The sequence below is a fragment of the Caretta caretta genome, chromosome 24 (assembly GCF_965140235.1).
Source record: "Caretta caretta isolate rCarCar2 chromosome 24, rCarCar1.hap1, whole genome shotgun sequence".
In the NCBI taxonomy this organism is placed as follows: Eukaryota; Metazoa; Chordata; order Testudines; family Cheloniidae; genus Caretta; species Caretta caretta.
The window spans coordinates 5,301,317-5,320,030 of record NC_134229.1 but is presented as its reverse complement, the minus strand read 5'-3'; the positions used below and the strand labels follow the sequence as shown (position 1 = coordinate 5,320,030).

Genomic DNA, 18,714 nt, shown 5'->3' with positions numbered 1-18,714 from the left:
CAAGCCACTGGGCTTGGAACGGTTCCATCGACAAGCTCTGACCCAGCTCCCCGGGGCTGGCTGGGAAGCAGGGCCCCAGCTCTCGTCTCCAGGAGCCTTGCAGCTAATCTGACCAGACTTTCAGGTTGCTGGCTCATCGTGGGCCCCTGAGGCTGGTGTCATTAGCCAAGATCCCTGCAGCTCTAGGGAGGGGCTGATTGACATGGCTGCTCCCTGGGAGGTGGGTCTGTATGCAGTGAACTATGGTACAAACTCTGGCCTCTCTCCGTCCCCCAGCCCCAATCCTGCCAAGTAAGCAGTTCAGCCCCCGCCCCCCCAAACCCCGTAGCAGACCAACACTAAGGAGCCCCCATGGGCGAGATACAGTCTCTCATCCCCCATCCCTTAGCGTAACCAGCTCCTCTTGGGCTGCTAACAGGGCTTGAACCCAGGACTTTCAGAGCTCAAAGCAGGGAGCTGCGGCCAACCTCTCAACTTCTTCCATGGACCAGACACTAGAGGGCGACAATGAGACGCCCTCAGGGCTCCATTCGTTGAGAACGGCGGATGACTTATCAACCGCTTCTTCACACTGGCCACTAGAGGGCAACAAAGAGGCAAACTCTGAGCTAGGACGGCCCTTGGGTACTTAGAGTCGGACCCCCTGTTACCCAGAGCTCTGGGGGAACACCCATGACTTTCCGTGTGGCTGACCAGCAGGCTTTGAAGTCTGAGCTTAGAGTCCCCTGATGTGGAGTGCAGACTTCCAGGCCCTTTGGACCAGCTGCCTCTGTGCAAATCATGCCCTTGGCACCCCCTTTTTTCTCCTGGAGAGGGGTCCTCAGCGCGGGAATGGCCCTGCTCCCCAGCAGTGGCCTGGCAGGATGGCAGAACACTCTCCAGTCATGAGTGAAAGAAGTCTCCCAGCGCTGCAGGGAAGCGATCTCCATGGCCCTGTCGCACCAGGGATGCTGTTGGCTAGTTTAGGACAGGACATGAAGGACAGTGCTGTCTCCCGTTGAAATGGCAGGGGGCATTCTGAGGGGGCAGCGTTCTGTGGTTTGGATGGGGGCACTGGATGTTCAGGGCCTGGTTCTCCGTCCCCGCCAGGCTCTGCTGGAAGTGCAAAGGCGGCTTAGAGTGGGTCGAAACAGCCCCCAGAGAATCCCCTCTGTGCGAGCGGGCCTCCCCGTTCCATCTGAGTCAGGCCAGCGTCTGGAAGCGACGCGGGGCACGACCCTCATTGCTTGCCCGAGCCACCTGGGCCCTGGGACTGCAGGGGGCCAAGGGAAAGCACCAGCAGCATGGTGCGGGCGTGTAGAGAGAGAGGGAAAGGAGGCGTGAAATCCTGAGGTCAGTTGTAAAACTCCCATTGACTTCAATGGAGTCAGCATTTCATCCTCTGTGTGTGCGCGTATGCATGTCTGTGTGTGTCTGGGCATGCGTGTGTGGCCGCGTCATGCTCTGGAAGGACCCCCTCGAGGGGTGAATTGGCCGCTCAGTCTCCATGGCCCGGTCTGATCTCAGCTTCCCAGCTGAAATGACCAGTAAAGCGCTAAGTCGTGCCAACGGGGGGGCCAGTTATTGTCATGTGGACGCTGTCTGGTGGACCCTAGACAAGGGGACTGATTTGCCCGGGCTGGGGCTTGGCCTGTGATGGCTAATACTGAAGCCCAGCTACCGCTCCAGTTCCCAAACGCTTGGCTCTCTGCTTGCCATGCTCTGCGCTCCTAAACTCTCGCTGTCCCCTCTGAGGGCACTGCGGAGGGGGGGGCCCAGGGCTAGCCAGCCGTTGTCCAAGGCCTGGCTTCTTTAAGAACAGATGTTCAGAAAGGCTCAGCAGACCAAGCTTGGACCAGGGGCCAGCGACAGGTGACTACCTCCAGTCCTGAGCATTATCAGGGCCTGCTGTTCACTCTGCCAAGAGAGATTAAAGTCAGGGGAGGTCTGCAGGTAGGGGGTCTGGAACCAGGTGAGAAACTGAGGCAGGGTGACTGCTATGCTGAGGCCCGGCCAGCCCTCTGGGACTGACCGTGCTGCCCTCCCTTTAAACTCGGATGATTCCGTGTGTGATCTTTGCAGCTGGGCCCTCGCTCTTGTAACGAGGCCTCGGGCTGACTCAGATCTCGTCGCGAGCAGCTGTGGGGTAGATCTGCTGAGACCGATGGAGTGATGCTGATAGACACCACCTGAAGATCGGCCCCACACCCCACAGCCCTGAGGGAGCTAATACAGCGAAGGGAAAGCAGCTGAATTCTTCTCCCAGCCAGGGTGAGAGTCACCTCTCTGCAGCTGCACAAGGACAAGGCCCGGCTTTGAGTCTATTTAGTTGGAGGGTTTAGTCGGGGTTGGGCTTTGCCCTAGACGAATTACCCAAACCGTCAGCGGAGATCAGCTCTTGCTCCCCTTCAGCCCCCCGTGGGCAGAGTTTTGTCACAAGGCAAAGTAAGTAGTTTCTTTCTTCTGCGTAGACCAAATGCAACTGGGGAGGGAATAAATGAAGCCCCTCTCCACAACGGCTATAAAAAAATCTCGCTGGGAGAACCCAGGGCTGGAACAGCTGGGGACTGGAATGGGTTGGAACGAGGGGCATCAGCAGAGCTGCATGTGGGGAGCCCAGGGGATGCAGAGGTGGGGCTACGGGTGGGGACTGAGATCTGCAATCAGAGCTGTGTGCTGTGAAATCTCCCGACACAACCGCCCCCCCCCCCCCGACGGAAGTACTGCTACAGGGCCACTTCAGAGCTCACAGACACTTGGTTGTCCAGTCTGAAACCCCTTATCTTGCAGGTTTGCCCCACATCCTGCCCATTAACATCCCTGAGGGTAGGGAAGGGGAATAGAAAAATTAGATGAGATCCTAAAGGGAAACACACCAGGAATATGCAAGAGGTCAAGATAGGCAGACTGCTATCTTTGAAACGTTCTCTAAATGTTTTAATGTTTGGGTCAAGGTCCTATAATCCATCACATCACGCACACTCCCTCGCCAGGGCTCCTCGTGAGACAATCTGTACAAAAAGATCCAGCCCCGTTCTGGCGATCATATAAATAATTCCCACTGAATTCAGACGTTCACAAGATGCTGCAGTTAGATTAACGGCAGGTAAAAGCCAGGTTTAGACAAGAATGAGAGGTGTGACAGGAATTTAGTATTTCTGTCTCAGCACAGAATCTGCTCCAATGAGTTAAATTACACCGGTGTAAATCCAGAGGCACCTCCCCAGACTCCAATTGGCCAAATTCTGATCCCAGATACACGTTTGCGAATTGAGTCGCTCCAGGGGAACTGGGCCAGATTCTGATCTCAGATACATCCGTGCAAATCCAGAGTCACCCCATTAACTCCAATGGTGGTGGGCAGAGTCTGATATCGGATACATTGGCGCACACAGCCAGAGTCAACCCACTGGGCTGGTGTATATCGGCATAACTTGGGCGGAGTTTTGCCAGTTTACACCGGCTGAGACGTGGCCCACTGACTTCAGTTAGGGCCAGATTCTGGTGTCTGTGGATTTGTTCCATTGAAGTCAGCACGACTCCAGCTTCCCAAGATTGCCCAGAGATCACAATCCAGTCCAGGTCCCGTAAGGAGCTCAGACATTTAACTCATTAATTACGGGCAACCTCCCCCCCGCCCTTCCCTCCCCTACCCCCGCAACTTCCTTCTCTATAAACTGGATCCAATGCCCATTGGACTCCATGGGGAGAACTTTGGTGACATCAAGGGGCTTTGGGTCAAGTCCTTAGTAGCCAGAAGTTAGGAGACCCGTGTTCAGTGTATATTGACGGAAGGGATGATTTGGTGAGGTAGTCACAATTCCAGCTGGAGTCTAGCGGAGCGAGGCACGGTCAGCCCCTCTGAAACCCAAGCCCTTCACTGAGTTATTTTAACAGAGTTCCTCCCTCCATCTCACCCTCCCGTCTCCAAGACCTCAGACCTTCAAGCAAGGCTGCCGCACAAGGTAAGGCTAATTAGGCAACCCACGCCCCAGAACTAGAGATGTCTGCTTTCTCTCTCTCCACTCCTGTATTGCCATTCTGTATAGGGCAGAGTCACATTTTTACAGAGGCTGTCTATTCAGAGAAAGAGATTCTGTACCCAGGGGCTAGGACAGCGGTGTTGTATGCATGCCACTTGGCGAATGACCAGGTTATGGGAGACAGTGAAATGGACGGGGTGTTTAAAGTGGCAGCATCCGGGCAAAAATCGTGGCTCCGATCCTAGAATTGGAGCCATGTGGCCACACCCTCCACTGACTTCGACAGGGAGGGCCGGATTCTGACCTCCGATGCATCTGTGTGAATTTGGGGCAAGCCCCACTGAGCTGAGCGGCGTTGAGGCCAGATTCTGAGTGCGCGTGGATCCAATGGCAGGATCAGACCAATATATTGATAATATTTAAATTCCTTCCTTGAAACCTCATGGTTGCAGGAAGAGAGGAAGGACTACCCAGTGGTTATGGCGCTAGCCTGGAACTTGGGAGACCCAGGTTCAATTCCTAGCTCTGCCACAGACGACCTGTTTGACCCTGGGCATGTCACCTGGTCTCCCTGTGCCTCAGTTTCCCCATCTGTACAATGGGGATAATAGCACTATCTGCCCTAGGTTTGTGAGGATAAATACATTAAAAAGATGCTCAGACACGGTGGTAATGGGATCAGATAACTAAGATAGATGGGTGTGTTCCTATGGCTGACTCCCCCTCTGCTAGGGGGGAAGTTTGGCCAGCCCCCCCGCCAAGATTCCCCCTGCCGTGGCTTGGCAGACACCAGGGGGCAGAGGTCTGGGTAGGCAGCATCCCCTTCTCTAGTGCTGCTGTGTGGGGGGTGGGTAATGGCTTTGCCGAGGGGCACATGAGAGGGGGCGAAGGGACCGCTCAATTGCAGCCGTGTTTCCGTCGCCCAGCCCCGGCCTGGCTTGGTGCAGTTACGGGGTGTTGAGGGAGGGGACGGACATTCCCCCAGTCAGAAAGCAGAGCGGATGGAGGGGCTCGTGCCTCCACGGCGACGCCCGGGCCAGCTCTCAGAGGCTCACGCAGCACGCTCGCTTCTCCTCGGGGCTCTGGGACGCGCCGCGGGGGGTCTCGCTGGAGAGCGACACCGCGTTGTCCTGGGGGCTTCGCTGTTGCTGCTTCTGCACTTTGCTGAAAATGCCTGGAAGGGGAAGCGATAGGGAGGGATCCTGGAGCGTTCCCCCTGGCCCAGGGTAACCCACACCGCGTGGTGCTGTGTCCCCCGCGAGTCTGGGCTAGGCCACAGACAGGCTGATGAGCCTCCACCTGCCTGAACCACCACAGTTGGCTCTATTAGAGCATGCTGTACCAGCTCCTGCTTAAAGCGCTAGGGTCCCGGGTTCAATCCCTGCTGGGGCTTGGCATAATATGGGTGGATCTTCCAGGCCTGCTAGGTTTTCACCGTGGTGCAGGCCCATAGAGAGAAATGCGGGGCCCTGATACACCATGTTTGCTAGGGTCCTACCTCCTCCCATTTCACTTTATTTACACAGACATTTTGGGGTCCCCCCTAACCCCGAGCTCAGGGCCCTGGTACGACTGTCCCTCTTTTACACACACCCCCCCATCGGCCCTGCTTCAGGATGGTCTTTAATCCTGTCCCCTTGAACCGTGGTAGAAACAGGCAGCATGCGGGTAACTCCTTGCCCAAACCTGCTCCCCAGCCGTATCTCTCTCCAGAGTGTCACATGGTGTTTTGTCCCTGCCGCTGACCTAGGAAAATCCCCTGTCTAGCCCCAAATGGGAGACCAGTTGGCCTCGTCATTAACCTGCCCCCCCCCTTGGTGCAGAGAGAAGCTCTGGGGGTACACAAATGGTCGGACAGGGCCCAGCAGGATGCGGGAACAGATGGGCCAACGGGCTGGTTTGTCATGGCAGGAGGTGGGATACTGGATTCAAGGAGAGTGCAATAACCCACTCGGTCTCCTTAGCACTTCCTGGTGGCGGGGCAGATGTCGCATGGTGCCTTGAGCTCTTTCTATGGAGGTCACACCCCCCCCTCCAGGTGCTTCTCCATCAGCCATCCCCGGAGCATGCTGTGCTCAGAATCCCGCACCCCGACTCCACGTTCCCCTACCCCGGGCGCACCTCGCAGTATGGTCTCGAAGGCCTGCTCGACGTTCGTGGAGTCCAGCGCAGACGTCTCGATGAACAGCAGCCCATTGTTTTCTGCAAGGACGGGTACGCAAGAGGCATGGGAACCATGGTACCATTTGGGGGTCCGGCTACCCGAGCATCCCTCTTCCGGCCAGAACAGGGCAGGCCCTTGGCCCATCTAGCATGGCATCTCCCCCAGCAGAACGACAGTGGGGCATCAGGGTCAGGGAGGGGAGAGCACCCCCACCCTGATCCCCACAGTACAGCTCCCCGGGGATCAATACTGAGTCAACAGGGAGAGCGCCCCCTACTGAGCCCCCGCCTCCTTGCAGCCTGGCACCCCTTGGTCTATCACATTACTGACCCTGCTTAGCTCATGCAGGCCCAGCACCAGAGAAGAGCGGTGACGGGTAGTTTTCAGGACGTGTTCTCGGGATGGGGTAGCAGAACCCAGCGGGCGCTGGCTGTCTCAGGGTGGGTCTGCCTGGGCAGGCAGCTCCATACCTGCAAACATCTTTGCCTCCTCGGTCGGCACCTCGCGGGCCTGGGCTAAGTCTGTCTTGTTGCCCACCAACATGACGATGATGGTGGCCTCGGCGTGGTCGTACAGCTCCTTCAGCCAGCGCTCCACCACGTCGTAGGTCTGGTGCTTGGTGATGTCGAAAACCAGGAGGGCGCCCACTGCTCCCCTGTAATACCTGCCGAGAGAGAGCGGGCGGCATTCACAACAGGGCCTGAGCTGGAGCCTGTCACAGCCCCACCACCTCCAGTGGGGTCAGACCTCTTAGGGTATGTCTCCACTGCACGCTAAGCCCAGGCACTAACTCAGGTTGGAGCCCAAGTCTCTCTTCCGTCCTCACACAAATCCGTCTGACTTGGATCAGCGAGCACTCAGGACCTAGGTCCAAGGACTCTGCTAGGGGGATGGGTCAGAGAGCGAGTCCTGCTGCAACTCAGGTCCAAGCCCTGTCAGTTTGCAGCATGGATGCAGCTCAAGCATCAGACCTGAGTCAGAAGGTCTGCACAGTGCAGTGTGGACTTGTTAGCAGGGCTGTGAGACCTGGGTCCAGCAATTGTAAGCCCAGGTTTACAGGGCAATGTGGATGCTCAAGCGTGGGCTAGGAAACACGGAGTCCTCAAGGTCAGGTCCCACTGACCTGGGCTTACTGTGCAGTGTAGACATACCCATAGTGCGTCTACCTAGAACCCAGCACTGCTGCTCGAAGAGCAGTCCCACGGAGTGGCTATCGCATCCCTGTCCTTCCCCCTACCCCCTCCCTCCTCGTGGCTGCACTACTAGGATAACAACCTACTACTGCTTCTGAGCAGTGGAGTCACTCCTTTAACTCCACCAGTAGAAATCTGTGCTGTGCCTGGGGAGAGCTAGGGTTCAAATGCCGCTGGGCATCCCTCACAGTCAAATAAACACCCCGGCGTCGCTGACTTCCCCCCCCCCCTTCATTTTCACAATAAAAACATTTCTCTTGCTGCTGAGGGAGATTCCCATCGCTGCGCAGTGAGCTTCGGCCTGTCGGCTGCTAAAATCCCGCTCGATCCTGCACGTGGATCTGAGCGGAGCCCCAAGGAAATCAGGGGCCCGACGCCTGTTTACACCTGCTGCAGATCCCGCAGTGTCCTAAGCCAGTTTTGCACTCATGTAAATGACTTGGGAAGTGCAGGGCAATGGAGAATCAGGCCCTGCGGCTTCATTTGGGCAATAGACACTCTCCATCCCACCTGCTCTAGGGGTACCATGGCTCCTCTAAGCAGGGGGTTAGCAGCGGGGATCAAACCCAGGATCTTTGGCTCTAAATCCACGAGCATCTAACACCTGAGGTAAAAGAACTGCTAGCTCAAAGACTGCAGCAGACTCATAAACCCCTATGTGGCCCAGCCGCTGGAGGGAGACAGTGAGTCACGCCGAGTATGGGCAGCTCACATACAATAGCCCCCTTGGCCACCCCCCTGGGAGTTCTGCGTTCAGATGCTCCTGCCTCCCCTAGGAACCGCTGCTGCCATTGCCAAGCCCTCCCGTTGTGGCATCAAGCGGCGTGGCCCGCTTACGCTGAGGTGATGGCACGGTAGCGCTCCAGCCCGGCCGTGTCCCAGATCTGTGCCTTCACCATGGCGTTGCCCACCATGACGGTGCGGGTGGAGAACTCCACGCCGATGGTGGTGCGGCTGTCGTGGTTGAATTCATTGCGGGTGAAGCGCGAGAGCAGATTGGTCTTCCCCACGCCGGACTCTCCAATCAGGACCACTAGAGAGACAAGAGGAAAACGCCTAGCAAAATGAGATGCAAATGGCAATTGTGCACCAGGGATAGAATTCTGATGATCCTCATACAAAAGCACAGGAAGATGGAGAATCCTCATGAGCTGGGAGCAGTATAGGGCATATGACACCCAGTTGAGGTGTTCTGATTCCAGTAGAGAGCTATGGAACATGACTTTGACTGTAAGCTCTTTGGGACAAGGACTTTTGTTCTTCTTGTATTGCGCCTATCACAATGAGGCCCTGATCTATGACTAGAGCTTCTGGTGCTACTGCAGTATAAATAATCATACATACCAGCCAGTCCATCATTGTTTTATTAAGAATGTATTGAACTCTCTCATGGCGCACAGCAATGTACAAACGCAGAGGAATCGTTGTCCCCAAGATGGCTGCAACGCAAATATTTTGGTGCCTGATTCCCCACGGCCTTGCGCCTCGTATTGTCATTTACACCACCAAAAGTGGGTATTGTATGCTACCTAGCCAGAATCACCATTGTGCACTGGTGCAAATGATGACACAGATTGCAGGGAAATGGTGAGTTGGGCCAATACTCTAGTGTAACAGACAACTGCTACATCTAGGAACATAGCAATTGCCACATGGGAGCAGCACAAGTCCATTTAGTCCAGTATCCTGTCTCTGCATTAAGCAGTTATGTGAAAAACATGCCCATAAGAAAAATTTCTTCCTAGCCCCCATCTGTTATGTTTTTCCATACGCAAGGAGCAGATTTCAGTCAGAATCAGATTAAGGAAACCAAACAAAAAAGAAAGAACAAAAGGAAAGTCCCTTATGAGAGAGAGCACAGTGGATACAGCTCCTCTGCACCAGTCTGCATGGAACCAACTTCACAACAGCTGCTGTCTCTGCATTCAGGGAGAGTTCTTAGAAATACAGCAGTGCAGGACAAAGAAACAAAAGTTTTCTAGCTACACACACACATGATACGACTGCCAATGCTGCCCCAAGTCTTGCAGTTTTACAGCAACTCTTGAGACATTTGGGCGAGCTTAAAGTCCCAGCTGCTGGAGTCAGCTGACTTTGTGAGAATCTCAGCTTTCATCTCAAAAACCCCAGGAAGTTTCTAGTCCTTGTGTTGATGGAGAAAAATTAGAAAATGTGAAGCAAATGAATCCAGAAGACAAATAGAAAGAACCCCCAAAATTATTTATTTAAAAAATCTCAAGATTTTAAGCCGGTCATGATTTTGGGGGCCCGACTCGTGATTTTTGAATACTTGGGGTTGGTGATTCTGGATCACCCTAGACAACAATCACTTTGTTTGCTGGAACTTTCATAAAATACCCCAAATTTCTTCTACTGGGCTACAGTTTTCCTTCTTTTCATGTGACAGCCTCTTAACACACCTGTATTAAGCCAAAGTGAAAATAAAACCTAAGAGCGCTTTCTCTCTGTCTCTCTATTTTAAACAGCAGCTGAAAAAGCTGTATGGAAGATTTGCCTTTTGTTATGGTGCTATATCTTCTGATCTCTCTATTTTGTGGAATGCACTTGAATTTTCTAGCACAGAGCCAGGAATGTGGCTTAGTAGCTAGGGGTATGTGTACACAACAGAGAAATACATGCAGCAGTGCATCTCAGCGCCAGGGTCAAATTACTTGGGTTCATGCTGGGGGACTAAAAATAGCAGTGTAGACGTGCAGGCTGCACCTGGAGCCTGGGCTCTGAGACCACTCCGCCCCGCAAGTCTTTTTTTGTGGTGTGGACACACCCTATCGAGTGAAGGCACTTTTTCTGGCCCCTGTTACCATAATACCTGAGTGCCTCGCAAGCTTTAATATGTTTATTCTCTCAAGCCCTCCTTGTGAGCCCGGGCAGTGCTATTATGCCCATTGTACAGGTGGGGAACCTGAGGCACTGACAAGCTAAGTGACTTGCCCAGGGTCATATAGGGAGTCTGTGGCAGAGGAGGGAATCCTAGAAATGCAGGGCTGGGACCTCAAGAAGTCATCAAGTCCAGTGCCCTGCACTGAGGCAGAACCCAGAAAACCTAGACTGTCCCTGACAGGTTTTGTCCAACCTGTTCTTAAAACCTCTAGTGACGGCGATTCCACAAACTCCCTTGGAAGTCTGTTCCAGAGGTTAACTACCCTTAGATTAAAAGTTTTTCCTAATATCTAACCTAAATCTCTCCTACTACAGATTTAATCAATTACTTCTTGTCCTGCCTTCAGTGGACATAGAGAACAATTGATCAAAGTCCTCTTTATCACAGCCCTTCATATATTCGAAGCCTGTTATCAGGTCCTGCTTAGACTTCTTTTCTCAAGACTAAACATGCCCCCTTTTTTTTAACCTTTCCTCATCAGTCAGGTTTTCTAAACCTTTGGTCATTTTTGTTGCTCTCCTCTGGGTTCCCTCCAATTTGGCCACGTTTCCTAAAGTGCTGGACACAAGACTCCAGCTGAGACCGCACCAGTGCTAAGTAGAGCAGGACAATGCCCTCCCCTGTACATACGACGCTCCTGTTAATACACCCCAGAATGCTATTAGCCTTTCTCGCAACTGCATCATATTGTTGACTCATATTCAATGTGTGATCCCCTCTAGCCCCCAGATCCTTCTCAGCAGTATGGCACCTAGCCGCCCCATTTTGTAGTTGTGCATTTGATTTTTATTTCTTCAGTGCAGGACTTTGCCCTGGTTTTGATTGAATTTCAGACCAAAGAATGTAAGCCAGATCGCTTGATTACTCCCCCAACCACTGGGCCATACTTTCTTCTCCTGTCTCAGCCCTGCTAAGTCTTCCACAGTTTTGATTGAATTCGTTTATTTACAGCACTGATTTTACGTCCTAGAGCAGAGATTCTCAAACTTTTTTACTGGTGACCCCTTTCACATAGCAAGCCTCTGAGGGCGACCTCCCCCCCCATAAATTAAAAACACTTTTTAATATATTTAACACCATTGTAAATGCTGGAGGCAAAGTGGGGTTTGGGGTGGAGGTTGACAGCTTGTGGACCCCCCATGTAATAACCCTGAGGGGTCCCAAGCCCCAGTTTGAGAATCCCTGTCCTAGACACTCCACTGCAATTAAAGTAACAATTGGCAACCCGCAAATAAACTCCCTCCCCAGTCCTTAAGAAATGCATTAAACCATCAGTGGGTGCTCACCTGATCCTCACTGTCGTCATAATAACTCATGATCAAACCCACCTTATCTACCCCTCCCCTCCCTAAATACCTGTGTAAACTTACTACCTGTGCAGCCTGCCTGGAAAGTTAACAAATCCCCCCGCTTTTAAAGGGACACTGGCACTTTGGAGTTTAGTCCAGATTAAGCTAACGCAGGGAAAAGGCACTTTTATTCTGGAATAAGAGTGTCCACATGGGAAACGATTTCAGAATAGTTTATTCTGGGCACTCTCCCCGTGTAGACGAGCCCTTAGGGTATGTCTACACTACGAAATTAGGTCGAATTTATAGAAGTCGGTTTTTTAGAAATCAGTTTTATATATTCGAGTGTGTGTGTCCCCACAGAAAATGCTTTAAGTGCATTAAGTGCATTCACTCGGCGGAGTGCTTCCACAGTACCGAGGCAAGCGTCGACTTCCGGAGTGTTGCACTGTGGGTAGCTATCCCACAGTTCCCGCAGTCCCCGGAAATGAGATTCAAAAGTTCGCGATTCTTTTCCTGTCTACCTGGCCAGTGCATCTGGGAGTGCTGTCCAGAGCGGTCACAATGGAGCACTCTGGGATAGCTCCCGGAGGCCAATACCGTCGAATTGTGTCCACAGTACCCCAAATTCGACCCGGCAAGGCCGATTGAAGCGCTAATCCACGTGTCGGGGTGGTGTAAGGAAATCGATTTTAAGAGCCCTTTAAGTTGAAAAAAAGGGCTTCATCGTGTGGATGGGTGCAGGTTTACATCCATTTAATGCTGCTAAATTCAACCTAAAGTCCTAGTGTAGACCAGGGCTTAGTTTCAAACCAGGAGTTCACAGTAGTTCCAGGCACAGCGCACGCCTTGAATCCCTCTGCCCACTGTTGCACCTTTATACTTGCATGCTCCTATTTCTCTTCAGTGCTTTTACCCCCTTCTCCGCCTGCCACATGTGAGATCCACCCATGCCAGAGGGGAAACTGTGGCTGTGTCCGTGCTGAAAGAGAAGTGGTGTGATCAGGCAGGTAGGGCAATCTGTAGACATGGGTTCTATGCTTGGCCCTGCCACTGGCCTGTGGGGTGACTGTGGGCATGCCCATTCCTCTCTCTGTGCCTCAGTTTCCTCTCCCACCCAATGTCTATGTGGACTGTTAGCAGTTCAGGGCCAGGCATTGTCCGTGTGTACGTACAGCCCCTAGCATACAGTAGGGTGAAGACCAAATGTTGCCAACTTTTGCAAAGGATCATGATATCTGGTGCTTTTCTTAAAGCCCCAGCACCCAGGGTCACGTGAGTAAATGAAAGCTGAGATTCTCATGTCGGGGAGAGAAGGCAGTTTCTGGCCTTCAGGATTACAGAGCGAAGCATGAAAATGTGACCTCTAAAGTCTTCAGCATCAGAAGGCAAACAAAAACAACCCCCCAATTCACTACTGTTAAAATCTCATGATTTCTAGGGCCTTGATTTATAAGTTTGAAGGCATGGGATTGAAAATACTGGTGATCTAATAATAACGAGAGCTTGCCCGAACGTCATCTCCTGGCATAGCTGCACTTCTGCAAACCACCAAAGTAGACAGGAAAAACAACGAGGAGTCCTAGTGGCACCTTAGAAACTAGCAAATGTATTTGGGCAAAGTAGACAGGGTAAACCTATATATGCCATGATTTGCACTGGGATAATTTACCCCAGCTTCCAGAGTAAAATCCCCAGTTGGACTTTATCTTCATCAAAATTGGATATGTTTCTGAAAGATCTGCTCCAGGAATTAGTTTGTGAAGGTCTCCGGCCTGTGTTCAACAGGAGGTCAGACTAGATGATCACAATGGGCCCTTTTGGCCTTGGAATCTATAAATCTCCTCCCATTGGACATCACCATCCTGGGACTGCCACAATATACCACCTCCCCTTATCAAGAGCAGAGACCACAGTGCATCTTGGGAGATGCAGTCTCATTAGAGAGCCCAGCCTATAGAGGAGCAAGGGAGCACGAGGAACTCTAACTACAACTCCCATGAAGCACCATGGCGGTATTTCTGAATGGAAATATTTTGCCAAAATCTCAACATTTTCCAGAGTGGGGGAGGGGCAGGGTCACAAAAAATTCCTGACCCTCTCTCCAGCCTGATTCTATTCCTGAGCACCCTCATGTCCTGGCTGTTTGGCGCATGGGCCCATCTCAAATGTCAAGGCGGTTTTGCTTCTCACCAAAATGGATTTTTGCGATGTGTTTCGGTGAGACGTTTAAGATCCCACCCATTCAAACAGACACAACGTAACTGTCCTGGGTTTCTCTTTCTTCATAGTTACTGGGCCTGATTCTCCCATCAAACTGTGTCGTCAATTACCCCAGTGCCGAACAAGTACGAAACGCCTCCCGTTCTGAGTCAGAAACATTTGACACCCCGCTTTGCCCTGGCGTAAACACCTGCAAGAGGCGCAGAAAGAATCAGACTCATCGTTGTCTTTTTAAGGCCAAGAAGGATCATTCTGGTCCCCTCAGTCAGGCCACAGAATTGCACCCAAGAGCCAGGACAGTTTCTGAGTAACTGGCCCACCAGCTGGAATAGGCAGTAACAGCTGGGCAGGCTAGTCCTCGAGGTGACTCCCTAGGCAAATAGGTTTTGGCTGTTTGCTTTCTAACAAATAAGGTCCTCCATCTTTTTTCCTTTCCCTTCTAAGCCTTCCCCTGACTGACTCCATCTGGCCTCCACTCCTCACTCCCTACAGTGAGGGATTTGTCTTCATGTCAGCCTGCCTCCTCCTGCAATTGGCGCTTTGCTGGTGGCCCCCCTAGGTCTGTGCATGTGCGGATGTCTTTTGTCCAGATGGCTTATGTAGTAGATCTTCCACCCAGGTGGCAACGGAGACAGTCTCCTCCTTGTTTCAAGCCACCCTGCAGCTGAGCTGAGCTCTGTCAGCTCTGTTTGCAAAGCAAACTGGTAGCTCTGATCTTTTGCTCCCTGGGGAACAGGGGCAGCTGACCCTGCAGTGGCTGCTTGAAACCTGGCTGAAGGATCCCGGCTGAGCTTGCCTGTGGTCTGTGTTTCATAGATACTAAGGTCAGAAGGGACCATTATGATCATCTAGTCCGACCTCCTGCACAACGCAGGCCAAAGACCGTGTTGCTCGCTCATGCAGGTGTGGCAGGCGGCAGTGTGTGCAAAGTCTGCACAAACACAAGCCTTCCCGCACCGTCGTGCTGCGTGAGTGGGACATTAAAAGGCCAAGCAGCCGTTTGTCTCCCTGGCTTTGTTCTGAAAAGGACACCGCCAGCTTACAATTCATGTAGCAAATCTGTTGCTGCCTAGGACGTGGCACTTCATGATGACCCTGGGGGCAGAACTCAGATTCCCACTGCTTCAAAAGTTAAGGCCCCTGGCACGCAAGCTAAAGGCAACTCCTCTTTAGCGACTTGCAATATAGGGCCTGTGACACACAGTTGAGTAGTTCTGATTCCATTCAGTAGCGGGCAGTGACACATACCAGAGAGGCAGTGTTATCCAGTGACGAGAGCACTGGACTGGGAATCAGGAGGTCTGGGCTCTTGGCCCAGCTTTGCTGGTGCCCTTGCCCAAGACAACTCCTTGTTCTGTTTCCCCTTCGACTATCTTGCTGTAAGCTCTGCCGGGCAAGGGCTGTCTCTTATTATGTTTATGTACAGCACCTAATATACTGTAATACAAGTGATGACATACACACGGGCCAGGTCATTATAATATTTCTAAACCCTAAATTACTTTACCTATAATCCTAATGACAACTCCCAAGATTACTGAAGCAGAATGACTTTTAAATGCCCGATGTACTTTCCCCATTTAAGCTGCTTGGGCAGTGTTTACGTTTTGCCTTCCACTCAGCTATGCCGGTCCAGTTTGCTTTTCTTTGCTCCTCCTGCACTTTCACAATTTCACACCAACACAGTCTTCCCCACCAGCACTTAATTCCTGAGCCCTACAGAACCCCTGGACCATACAAGGCAGCACCAGTGCTGGGAAAACCTTCCTGACCCTGGAACCAGACAACACAAAATGAAATAACAAGAATGTAAATTACACCTCAGTTGGGATTTGAACCTGCAGCTCAAGACCATTCAGAGGCTGAAGCTAATGCCAAATGTGACAGACTATTTATTAAGGGGAGTTGCAGGTTGGGAGCCCATCAGTCCATGTTCCATGATCAACACTTACTCCCAAAAAGCTTCTGGGTAGAATTCAAGGTGTTGGCTTTCACTAGGGAGGATCAAAAAATTTCCATCCAAGCCGCTTTTCTCTGGGGTTTTTGATTAAACAAAATTTTTCACAGGAAGTGTTTCATTTCCTCGACAATTTTTTATTTTTTTTTTCTTGTTGGAAAAGCAAAAAAATGAGAATCTTTGGGCAAAATCCAAAAATGTTTCAGTTTTTGGACATTTTTTCAGTGTTTTGATGAAAAATCGAAAGGTTCATCTGAAAGTTTTGAGGATTTTTTACCAAGGAAGGCTCCTGCCCCCAACGTTGTCCAGCTAGCTCTAGTTTTAACCTATCAAGCCCGGAAAGGTTTGGGATCTGGTTGCCAGAGCAGATGTCCTTCTCCCAGTGAAATATGGGCATAAAGAACCGGCTAGAAAAGAGTAAACATTTTCCTCAAAATATTTAGAATTTTTTTGAATGTAAAATTCTTTCCCTGCAAGTAAAATTTTGGTTAAAAAATTGATTTTTTTTTCCCAGAAAACCAAAACACTTTCCTTTTGGGGGAAAATGACTTTGGTTTTGGTTTTTAAAAAATTTAATTCATTTTGGCTTTTTTCAGAGGAACAGCCGTGTTAGTCTGTATTCGCAAAAAGAAAAGGAGGACTTGTGGCACCTTAGAGACTAACCAATTTATTTGAGCATGAGCTTTCGTGAGCTACAGCTCACTTCATCCGATGAAGTGAGCTGTAGCTCACGAAAGCTCATGCTCAAATAAATTGGTTAGTCTCTAAGGTGCCACAAGTCCTCCTTTTATTTTGGCTTTTGTTGCAATTCCAGTTACTGGGCCAGGTTAGAATAAACTGCTCCCCAGAGGGGTGCAATCCTGTCAGGCCCCAATCCTGTCATCGGGTATTACGCTGTGGGGGCGTTACTATTTTTTGTATTACGGTAGCTCCTGGAGGCTCATACCAAAACTGAGGCTCCAGTGTGACGGGGGCTGTGACTACACATAGCAAGAAACAGTCCCTTGCCCCTTGTGGGGCCTGAGAAGCACGGAATAGCCACAGCACTGTGCATTCTGGCCACACCCCTGATCCACTCTCTATAGCCCTTACGTCAGCTCCATACCAGCTGGGCCAGGCCCGTGTGGAGGCAGGATCCTTACGGGGCTATTTCCATCCATATGGCTACCAGCCCCCCATTCTTCACTGCTCTCCCTCTCATGCAGACATTTGCACTGGTGTGACCCATTCTGAGTCTTTGCATGGATGTAAATGAGCACTCATGGTGCAGTGTGAAGGAGAATCAGCCCCCAGGGTGTTCAGTCCGGACATCCATCAGGATCCCTGGGGATTTGGGTCACCAGAAGCCCCCGTGTCTCCACAGTGGCCTTGCTGCCCTCCCTCCGTCCCACTCTATTGGTTCCCCAGCAGTGTCCCTGCTGTAAGGCTGGCCCCATCCAATTGGCCCACCGGTCCAGCTAGGCCAGCAGTGACCAGTACCTAATGCTTAAGAGGTACCCCCTGACTGCACCCCACAAAGCAGCTGTCAGTCCAGACATTGAGCTGGGCAGTGGATTTACCGACAGGATGCTCAGTGGGTTCCTAAACCAGTCACAACCTTGCAGTGACTGTGCGGGGGCGAGAGTGGCAGAGAGGCTCATCTGACCCAAATTCCTGGTGCATCTGCACTGACTTCCCTGGGGCTTATACCCAGGTGTGGTGGGATTTGGCCTCAAAGATCCACCACCAAGGACTCCCACTACCACAGGAGAAAGACCCTTCTGCTCAGCTGCCCTTCTGGACGGCTGCTTGCTTCCCCTCCACCCCTTGTTTGTGCTACGTGCCCCAGACCCCCACCGCCGCTCCAGCATCCACCCCACATCCCATCCATCCTGTGCCCCCCTGCCCCGGGCCCCCAGTTCCACCGCTTTCAAAAGGCAGAACCAGCACGTTGCAGAAGGGGCAACCCAGCTTGAAACCAGCCACGGAAAGGGGGTGCCGATAAAACTCACCCTTAAAGACAAAGTTATAGTCTTCCTCCGCCGTCCCCATCTCTCCCAGCCACACCTGGCCCCCCTCCGGCCTGGGATCCTCTTCTCAGTCTTTGCCTGCTGCCTTAACAGCCAGGGTGTGTGGGATGGTGGGGGGTTTTTTGGTTTTTTTTTTTTTATTTGCCACGATCTGATAAACCAGGAAGGTGGAGGACAAAATTTCCTCCCAAGACAGGGAAGTTGAAAGCGATTGGGAGGAGAGTTGCCAGCGGGGGAGGAGACCCACAGGACCAAGTTCCCTTTGCTGCACCAGCCAAACAAACAAAAAAAGCCAGCCCTGTGCTTCTTAGGCCTCTTTTCGAGGGGGCTGGGCGGGGAGTAGCTCCTTTGCTAGGCGGGTTGAAGGTGCAGCTCTGCTGGGCTGGTTGACTCAATGGGGTGTGACCTGGGTGTCACCCTACAGGTTTGTCAGGTAGTGCTCACCGCCCCCACCAGTGTCACATGGCTGCTGAACACACCCACGTACGCTCCCTCTGCTTTTGTTAATGCTGGACTAGGCAGGGGTGCCGATTGTGGTCGGACACGTTCCTGGGGGTCTCACCACATGACGTAATCTCGAATGAAAGATTACGCTTTAATTCCTGGGCACTCCAGGGCAATCCTGGAGGCGTGGCAACCCTAGGAGTGTGGCCCCGATCCTTCTTTGCTCTCCTGTGGAAGTGCCCACGACTTGCAAACTGGTCCAGGCTGCATAAGCCGCGGGCACTGCATTTTATTGATGAGCTGGCCTGTTAGACCCCCGACCCGCCACAGGACCTCCTGGCCTAAGCGCAAACTGCAGGAGGCCAGAGAGCAGGGAGTGGGAGGCTGAGGATGGAGAGAGGAGCATTGTGCAGGTTGAACCAACTCTGCTGATCTGGGGGCACGTGCCACAGATAAACATGCCTTGCGTTGGATGCTTCTGTACCTGCAGCTGGCTCAGCTCCCCTAGCAACAGCGAGTGCCTGCCTGGTGGCTGATGCCCGGGACTGACCCAGGCACCTCCAGTGGGAAA

At 52.1% G+C, this 18,714-nt stretch overlaps 1 protein-coding gene across 1 annotated transcript; it reads right to left on the bottom strand.

Moving 5' to 3' along the window:
* Positions 1-2,894: 2,894 nt before the first annotated feature.
* On the bottom strand, positions 2,895-18,098 carry RAB25 (RAB25, member RAS oncogene family). Its single transcript, XM_048828272.2, has 5 exons — positions 17,682-18,098; positions 8,157-8,352; positions 6,597-6,790; positions 6,084-6,164; positions 2,895-5,136 (listed from the first exon to the last, which is right to left on the bottom strand). The coding sequence occupies exons 1-5, from the start codon at positions 17,719-17,721 to the stop codon at positions 5,006-5,008; spliced, it is 642 nt and encodes a 213-aa protein (XP_048684229.1). The 5' UTR covers positions 17,722-18,098; the 3' UTR covers positions 2,895-5,005.
* Between the last annotated feature and the right edge of the window lie 616 nt (positions 18,099-18,714).